This window comes from Heterodontus francisci, chromosome 14 (genome assembly GCF_036365525.1).
Source record: "Heterodontus francisci isolate sHetFra1 chromosome 14, sHetFra1.hap1, whole genome shotgun sequence".
Lineage (NCBI taxonomy): Eukaryota > Metazoa > Chordata > Chondrichthyes > Heterodontiformes > Heterodontidae > Heterodontus > Heterodontus francisci.
The window spans coordinates 85108197-85118332 of NC_090384.1; the positions used below are offsets into that span (position 1 = coordinate 85108197).

A 10136-nucleotide genomic window follows, 5' to 3' on the forward strand; every position below is an offset into this window, starting at 1 on the left:
AGGAGAAATTTCTTCACCCAGAGAGTGGTGAGCCTGTGGAATTCATTACCACAGAAAGCAGTTGAGGCCAAAACATTGTATGTTTTCAAAAAAGGAGTTAGATATAGCTCTTGGGTCTAAAGGGATCAAAGGGTATGGGGCGAAAGCGGTAACAGACTACTGAGTTGGATGATCAGCCATGATCATAATGAATAGCAGAGCAGGCTCGAAGGGCCGAATGGCCTACTCCTGCTCCTATTTTCTATGTTTCTATGTTTTCCAGACAAGTGCGGATGACTGTGCCAAGCCATCATCTGTCCAAATTCTCTGAGATGCAGGAGATACTGCTTGAAAAACAAGGGAGAATGAAGATGGTGCATGACCAACATGGAGGGGTGGAACTACCTCAGCTACATGTAGGACAATAGATCAGGGTCATGAGAACATGGTTACCCGCAGAGGTATCCAAAGTATGCAGTGAGCCTCGGTTCTACGAGATTAAAACATCTGATACATCTAATATATTGAGGAGGATCCGAAGCTAATCAAGAGAAGTGTGCAATATTCCAATTGCGCACAGCGGACTCGAAAGAACACACTCCGATGCTGAGGGTGTGACGGTGCAACAGGACAACAACCAACACATTGACAACATGTCTGCGAGACACGTACTACCAAGGGTGAAATCCACATCCCCAGAATGTTATACCATAACCAGATCTGGAAGAGTTGTCAAACCACCGAAACAATATATGAACTATTAAGCTTCTGCACTTGTAAATTTCACAATCCCTATCCTTATACTTGTAAATTTTATAATCTCTTGTCTTGTATAACTAATTTTGACATTGTCCAATTTTATGTGTTTTTACTTGTAGCGTACAAGACTTATCTTTGGAAAGAAAGGGGATGTTATATGATTGCTTTGAGAGTGATGTCCCTTTAAGAACTAACTACCTGGATGCAGTCATGTGACTAGAAGCCATAGTTACTCTGCAACTGTAACACCCCAGACAAAGGTTCTGTATATAGTTTGCTCTGTTCTGTATATACTAGTTTAGCTGTCAATAAAGATATAGATATCTTCAAGGAACTGGAATCCACCTACCTCATTTTTTTGCTTAAGACAACACAAAGAAACTCCTGACAGTAGCTGATCCCAACTCTATGTTACTCTCTAAGGTATGTTCAATGTCAGTATCTGAACCGGTGCCTGTGATTATCAGGTCGAGTATCGATGCTGCTTCATCAGAGGTCTGCAGTTCCTCGCACCCTTCATGGTGAGGCCACACTGGCTGGCCAGGCAGCAGATTTTGGGTGTCTGAAAGCAAAAATGCTGAAGGGTGGGTTGGGGTGAGGGATGGAGATGGGGGTGGAAAGCAAGAGATCCATGATCACACCATCTGTAGCTTACACTTCATGTCATATAGCAGGAAGAGGGTGAAGTGAGATATGAGAAGGTGCATATGGCAGGAACATACCATTGTCTGGAATATTCTCTGTGACACCAGATACAATGGGCTGAGCTACAGCTGGCCCCATTATGCAGAGCACCATCTCCTCCCAAGGGCTTAGGTGATGCAGGCGTGCCTGTCCTCTGCCAGGTCTCTGCTGCTCCCTATGGCTATGTGCGACCTTGTCCTTTAAGAGAGGAAAGAGTGTCGGTGAGTGTGGTGCAATATGTTTGGATGATGTGCCTGCCTTAGCTGAATATGTGGAAGCTGCGAGAGGTGGGTGTGAGGCTGGCAGCATTGATGAGTGTGTGAGGGTGAGGTGGATTATCTGAATGTTAGCCATGTGTCCTGATTGCTAATGGATGAGTGGTTGGGGTGTGGTGCATTGAGCAACATGAGAGGTTGGTGGTGCCATTTGAAGATGCATTCACTGACCTTGAGCATCAGTGAACGTTTTCCAGTACTGTAACCATGTCTCGGGGCCAGACTCTGGGAAGTGACCACCCTGGTCAACTGCTCAACTCCCTTCACCTTAAGGTCCTCCTAGCCCTCTGTGGAAACATAGTGTTTCTCCTCCTGTTGACCTCCATCTCTGCAGATGCCAGCATCGCAGCTGAGAACATGGGAGCCTTCTCTCTGCCCTATTGTTTGATTTGCTGTCCTTTACCTTCCACTAAAGACTTCTGTGACTGTTGGAACAGTTGTAGCATGAATGCAGCTCCCCTTTAAGAGGGGCAGGCTGCTTCTAAAAGGTGCAGCTCGCCATGAGCTGAGGTCCAGTTAAGTCTGCTGAGCATGCAGCCAGTCAGCAGCACGTTTCACACTGGGCTGCACATTGTGATCAAGTGGATGATTAGGCAGCACAACATTTGCCACCTGGCTGCTTTGACTGTACTTGGTATGGGTGAATCGCGCATTTCGATCCCTGCGTCCGACGTTGGGCCTAATTATATTTTTCCCCCTTTATGTTAAAGTTTAATACATTTCAAAATGACAGAGGCCTTCCCTTACAAGTCTCATTCTTTTAGCTTCATTTTATTCATCTTCAACCAGTTCTGTATCATAAATTACCGTTTATCAGAACAAACAGCAAGCACCGTTTAACAATTAGCAATTAATATTCAACAGCCCAAACCCAGCACCCGCTAACTGCCAGAAGATTTGCTTTGAGCTTTATTACACTTTATTTGAAATGTGAGCTGTATTAGCAGGAATTGAGGATTCTGTTCCTTTTTTTGACAGCAATTCAATCCTTCTTGTGTAAGCATTTGCATTTCCTGTGGTTTGGAGGAATTTAATAAACAACCAGAGATCTTTAATAATTACCAGAATGTATCCCTCTCCATGATGGGAAGTGCATTTTCAAGCTGTTAGGCACACATTCACCATTTAATTCTGAGTGTTTCATATTAACTTACCACTGGAATTAATCATATTTACACACATAAACAGGAGGAAAATGAAATAGCTCAACTGCTGCCAGTCAGCAGGACATCTTTTACACTTTTGGTGATAGGATTGTTATGAATTTTATTTTTCAGATTTAATGGCACCAGTGTTATTTGCATTGCCAAATTATTCACATTTTCTGTCAGGATAAACTGTTCGTCACTTTGGCAGTAAGGTTAATTCAAGAAGTTTGACCAATCCCAATTTCTTCTGATATTCCCAGTTTCACCCTGTTCTCATGACTTAACTTACCTATGTGTGTGCAGAATTACTGTCTTAGCCTACTGTTAACTTTTGTTAATGTTTTGCATTAGATGAAATAAAACAAGCTTAATTCTGGACCATGAAAGTGTTGGTTTACAAATGGCTTTCTGTCTGGCCTTGCAGATTGTGTCCTGGAAAAGAGACGTAACTTTTTTTCATGGGAGCAGGGGTTGACAGCAAACCACCCAAATTGGCAACAAGACCAGCACTGCAATTCTCCAGATTGCAAGCAAAATCAGGAAGGATTTCAATGACTTGCATTCATGTTTAAAGGTAAATCAGAAATCATATGTTAAAAAATCATATGTCATATGATAGGTTAAATTGGCCTTTATAAATTGCCCCTAGTATAGGTAGGTGGTAGGGAAATATAGGGACAGGTAGGGATGTGGTAGGAATATGGGATTAGTGTAGGATTAGTATAAATGGGTGGTTGATGGTCGGCACAGACTCGGTGGGCCGAAGGGCCTGTTTCAGTGCTGTATCTCTAAACTATAAACTAAAAAAAAACTGGATTGTGAGGATATATATGGCAAGCTGTTTGTAATGTAAGAATCCTGTTGCCATCACAACATGAGCTAAACATGATATGATGCTTGAAACTAATTGGTCAGATGCTGGGTGGATAATCTGTTTCAAGATCTCTACAATTCCACTCTAAAATTATCCTCTGTAAAGTGTAGCAGAGTGACCCAAGATGACTCCCTCACTGCATTACTGCCTGGCTTCTGTACAGCTTTTCCCCATGGCACTTCAGTCACGACTAATATGCAGCATAGGAAGGAATTAGATATTGCAGCATCACATTTTATTGCTCAAATGTATTACACCATCACACCACCAAAGCAACTAGGTTGGCTCTCATGTTAGTGGTAGTGGTGCATAAATCCAACCTCAGCACAAATGGCAATGAGCATGTCTGTGACCCTCTGGTTATAGAGGTAACAATATGGTGGGAAGCCCCTGGGGCTGGTGCTAGTGAATCAGGGTTGGTCACAAATAGAGGAAACAGTCTTTCAGCTTCTTCAAAAGTAGATAGTGTTTGATAGCCACTGGCTGCAGTCTGCCTTTGGTGACTAAACAAATAGATTATGATGCACAGGATTTAGAATGGGGCATTAGGGCCACACAGTAAATTCTTCTCACCCACTCATTCAGTGGCATTAAGTTCCATTATGTTAGACATTTATTTTGCAAATAAATACACCTTGTTACACACCACAATTTCGTACATGATACTCCATTAATGCCACAATGATACAAAGGTTACATTTATTATTCAGGTACTGATCTGAGACCTGTACTTGAAGCATGGGCTCCAGTCAGGCAGTACCCTGTTTATTAAGCTTGGCTCAAATTTCAATTCTGCTGCCAAAGAGAGTGCTTATCACACAAATGCCTACATCTATGGATAGAGATCCTCTCCCAGCATTTATATTTGAAGACTGAATGGGAGCATTTATGTGCTCTCTGCCTTTCAATTATCTCCAGCTATGTTCAAAAATTACTCAGGGATCCTAAAGCATCCTTTGAATAATTCCAGCTTAACTGCACTGCCCATTACACCCCATCAGTGCCATACCCAAGCAATGTGAGACTCCCTCCTCCAAGCTCCATAGTCAAGTTACGCCTAGACCCTGGATTTTGATTGCAATTAATAGTGGAAACTACTTTAGAGTGAGGTTAACAGGTGCACTAAGAGCCGATGTTTGTGTTGGTTATGTCCTATATGTACCGTTCACAGGGTGTAATAGATAGGAAAAGGCATGGATAGTGGTAACATTTGCACTTAATGTGCATTTCCAGTGGGTCCACTATCCTATTTTTGTTTTGCTTTACCATTTATTTATAATAAATCAAATATTTTGCATATAATGCACATTTCCTGTAATTGTAATGGCACTCATCACATTTCCCTGTCATGCTATTTCTGTCTTGCCTTTCTGTTGAGATCAAACTCAACTGTTCATTTGTGCTTGCTTTCAATTGAATCCTCCTGGCTTTGTCTCCAAGGTAGGTGGCACTGTTACATATTTACTGCTGAGACCTCCCAGCTCCATTTCCAAGGTAGAGAGCACTATAGTGTATGACACCAACTGTCTTAAGGCTTCTAAAATTGGGCCAGGGCTCAAGGCTGCCACCTGCTTTTCATAGTCAGACTGGGGGTTCTGATTCCTGACCTCAAACCCCAAATCACAATTCTGCATTCAGAAAAGCCAAGTCTCTGGCCGATATTATATTTAGTCTAAAGCTCTGAAACTGCTGGCAAGTTTAAAGTGCTAAAAATACTTTAAAAAAAACTTTAAGACAAAAGTTGGGAATGCAGTTTTTCTCACTGCAGGGAAGTTGGGTGGGCAATAACTCATGGAAACATGTATTTTAATTACTAGACGAAGCTGTTCACACCATCCCTAGGATCTATCTCAAGAATAACCTTCCCATTGCCATCCTAGTCACACTCAAGGTCCACCCTTCTATCTTTATTCCATTGGCAACCTCTGGAGTACACCAACACTCAGGGACCCATCTCCTACTCTCACACTGTAGTACTTCTTCTCCATACCCCAGCACATCCCTTCCACTCCAGACAGACAATGGCAACACCTTTCTCATGAAATGTTATCACATATCATTGGCTCCCCCTGCAGTTCTCCCAGGCCCTCACACCCCAAAAATGCTTCCACACCTCCAGGAGTCAATGTCAGACAAGTAGTCCTAATGACTCTCAGGTAATGAAGAGGTTGAGTCAGGTGTTGGAGAGATAGTGCTGGGTGTCATCAGCATATATGTGGAAGCTGATCACATGCCTGAGAATGCTGTTGCCGTAGGGGTGTGTATAGATCATAGAATAGTTACAGCACAGAAGGAGACCTTCGGCTCAACATGTCTGTGCCCGCTCTCTGCAAGAGCAACTCACCTAGTCCCACTCTTCTACCTTTTCCCTGTAGATGAGGAAAAGGAAGGGGCCAAGGTTACAGTCTTGGGGAACTCTAGAGGTAATGTTGTAGGGACGGGAAGGGAAGTCATTTGCAGCTCTCCTTGGGCTCGAGGGAGCAGAGATGGTGTTACTTATACTATCTCTACAATTGCAGTACAATTGCAAAACCAGCACAGTAAACTTAATCAGCACAGAGAAGACATCAAACTTTGGGCTTTCCCTGTCAATATGGTTGAATCACACACTGGAATAAGCTCATTGAGCCATCAGTGGAGCTTGTAACATCAATATTATCATTAACTGTAAATACCCCTAATACCAATAGTTTATTCCTAATGCTCCTTGAATTAGTTTCAGTTTATCATTCAAAAAATCCTTATCCCTTATTTGAATGTATTGTATTTCCATTTCTTTATAAAGCCTGAACGCATTTGCGGTAATTTTAGCTTTTAGTGATGGTGTAAAACGAGTGATACACAATCAGCCGCCCATTAAACACCCCATGCAAGTTTGCTTTCCTGTCAATGGGCAGGTTGTGAAAAGGCTGGCCGATTTGCTCCCACCTGTTTTGCGGTCACGTGGAAACTGAATTTCACCCCCATTATTTCCAACTACTTTGTAGTCAGTAATAGTCAATTTGTTACCCAAGTATTAACCAGCCCATCCAGATCTAAGTTAAATGAAGCTGTTGTTCTGTTTGCAGAAATAAACTGACCATAATCGACCTTCAGAGATCTTGTAATAGAAACAACCACCACGGAACAACACCTGAAGCATAAGCTGCAAACACTAATTGAACACACAGCCATTGTTGTATTTTTATAATCTTTTGATGAATGTCTTTTTTTCCTCACTTTCCTTCATCGTAATAGTATGTAATCATCAGTTTTTCAAATAAAAACCTTGTGTTATGGCTGAACTGAATAACTGCAGAAACCCTAAGAGCTCCGATTACTTCAGATGAGGAAATGGATAAGGCAAATAACTGGAATGATTGGTTAAAGTAAAACCATAAATCCTTTGATCTGGAGTTGATAGCGCTGATTCAGTATAAAGGGAAATTCGGCTTGTGATTCTTTTAACATTACTGATGCACTGTAGCACGAAGAAAACCTCTCATATAAAGGTATTTTTGACAAATCTTTAGTAAAGTGCTGAATAATGATAGTATGCTGAAAACTTAACTTCAAATACTTTAAAATATAGTTTTGTGTTCAGACATGAGAAAATGATTATCTGCCTATAAATTTATAATCGTTAATACTGAAGAAATATAAGATTGTGAGTGAAGAAATGATATGTTTAGTATAATTTTGCACTGACATACGGACTTGACTGAATAGCACACAAGTCACTGAAATACCAGTTACATTGATTAAAATATCGGATGCGTCATGATGTTGACTAACTGTGTTTGGATTGTGTGATTTGTGGTAACTGTAAAGGTTTAATAAGTTATGCATATGCTAGCCTGGTATAAATGCCTTTTATTTAATATTCATTTTTAATTAGATCATGTAAGGAAAATTTGTGCTATATTTGGCTACATCATATCTGACCTGAACGTGTTCAATTCATATGTAAAGGAGGTTGGATAGGTATGCGCATTTTATATTGTTAATGCGTTACATGGACCATTTTCATTTTTTTTTCAGATTAATCTCATGTTCCAAATTATGGTGAACAACATCTCTGCAATCTGCTTATTTCTCTTGTTATTGTGCTGGATGACTGTCCAGTCACGGAACAGATGTCAGCTGACTAATATTACAATAGCAGTGGAAAAGGAAGAGTGTGGGTATTGTGGCACAGTCAATGTAACTTGGTGCTCTGGTTACTGCTTCACCAAGGTGAGGAAACCCATATAATTGTCAATAGATTTTCAGTTGCCCGTGTTTGATTTTGTAATATTTTGTGATATGAGAGGCCTGATCGAAATCTATATGGTAGATGCAAGAACAAGCATGTAAACCTTTTTAAATGAAATAAATAGAAACTGTAAGTGCTGGAAATCTGAAAGACAAACACAAAAATACTTAAAATTTTTTTTTTATTATTTTCAAAATATACTTTATTCATAAAAATCTGTAAAAATTACATTGCCAAACAGTTTCCAAACAGCACGAAAAAATACAAACATTGCAAAAGAGATCAGTTTCTTTCAATAATGTCATGAGTTTCTTCCCAACCCTTAAATACTTAAAATGAAACACAGCAGGTCTGTTAACATTTCAAAAAATCAATGATAGGTTAACACATTAACACCCAAAAAATTAACTGGTCTTCCCTGTTAAAGGCTGATGATAGACTGACTTTATATTCCTAGCATTTTCTGCTTTTATTTAAAAATTCATAATTTTGAACTTCTAGCGAGGACGTAACTGGAAAACTGCATGAGCTTTGAGGGATGACAGCGATATTTACTAAATAATATGTTGGCACGGACTATAAAACACTGGAAACATGGATGATGCAATTAATTATAATCAAATGATACATGGAAGAGCAAGTGTGATGATATTTATATCTGTTGTCCTGCTTAGTTCATGATTGCGTCACTTACCCGATTTTCAAATTTTATGTTTTAGGATCCAGTCTGCAAGAGCTCCTTGGCCTCCATCTATCAAGATATTTGCAGCTACAAGGAAATAATCTATGAAACTATAACTGTTCCAAATTGCCCTGCCAATGTTGACCCTTATTTCACTTATCCAATAGCAATAAGCTGTCAATGTGGAATGTGTAACACTGAAACCACTGACTGTACAGTTTCAGCTATGGAACCAGCACATTGTTCCTTGACCCAATAAAGGACAAAGGGCATTAATGAAGCATAGATCACTTTCTTTCCGTCCAGCGGGTCCTCAGAAAAGGACATTTGATGCACAGCCATGGCATTATAACTTGAATTAGGAACAATAATGCCATATTAATCAATGTACCCTAAGTCAATATTTAACAGGCACAAATATATTGGTTTTAAATTATGTACCAGCTTACTGTAAGACATGTGTAAGTTGGCTTGTTTTAATACATTTTTATGAATGAAAGGAATTTACAAACAACAAACGTCAACAAGCAACAATTTTACTTGTTCATTGATGGGCCTGACCTGCAATGTATGTTGGTTTTGTACAGTCGGTTCAATAAACTATAATGTAATTTATATGGACCCACAAATAAAGACAATATGTTGATGATTGAATTCCAATTGTTTATTTTCTGGTATATCTATAAAATGGTTAATACACATATGGGAAAAAAAAAGTGCAAGAAATTTATATTTAAATACAGTTTCTCTATTCATGTAAGATGCTCGAATAATGTGTGTTACTTCAAGGTTACTTTAAGAATCAAAATGAAAGAGTGAAAGGGGAAAAGATAGAAAAAGTATGTATGCACATAAAAAAACAAATACCAGTTTGTTAGTTGACATCCAACTCCTGCCATAAGTTTTATTGACTCTATTTTTTCATTTGCATCTCAGCCATTGCCTGTTACAAAACATTCCATGCTATAACAACCCTCTACATAAAGACATTTCTCCCAATCTTTCTCCTCGCTCTCCTAGTGCCAATTTTAAATTGATGAACTAGCCATCACTGACACCCGAGCCAATGGAAATAGAGTTGAATTTGTAGGACTCTTGTCCAGCAGAAATGGACTGGTAAGAAAGACTTATAGTCCTGCTTCCATTGAGAGTGCTATCGTCCATGTTTCCTGGCAACCTTATGTTAGGTTGCCTGGGCGGCCACCTGAGCACACAATCAAGCTAATAATGAGGCAAAATACTGTGGATGCTGGAAATCTGAAATGTAAGTAGAAAATGCTGGAAATACTCAGCAGGTCAGGCAGCCTCTGTGCAGACAGTAACAGGTTAGTATTTCAGATCGATGATCTTACATCATTTTGACTAAAAGTAATTGACCTGAAAGGTTAACTCTATTTCTCTCTCCACAGAGGCTGCCTGACCCGCTGAGTATTTCCTGCATTTTCTGCTTATATTGCGCATTAGTAGGCTAATAATTCAAATCAGGGCCGCAATATAATCG

At 39.8% G+C, this 10136-nt stretch overlaps 1 protein-coding gene across 1 annotated transcript; it reads left to right on the forward strand.

Annotated features, from left to right (window-relative positions):
* The first annotated feature begins 7145 nt into the window (after positions 1 to 7145).
* On the forward strand, positions 7146 to 9222 carry fshb (follicle stimulating hormone subunit beta). Its single transcript, XM_068046909.1, has 3 exons — positions 7146 to 7210; positions 7740 to 7934; positions 8673 to 9222. Exons 1-3 carry the CDS (start codon positions 7175 to 7177, stop codon positions 8892 to 8894), a joined length of 453 nt encoding a protein of 150 aa, XP_067903010.1. The 5' UTR covers positions 7146 to 7174; the 3' UTR covers positions 8895 to 9222.
* The last annotated feature ends 914 nt before the right edge of the window (positions 9223 to 10136 follow it).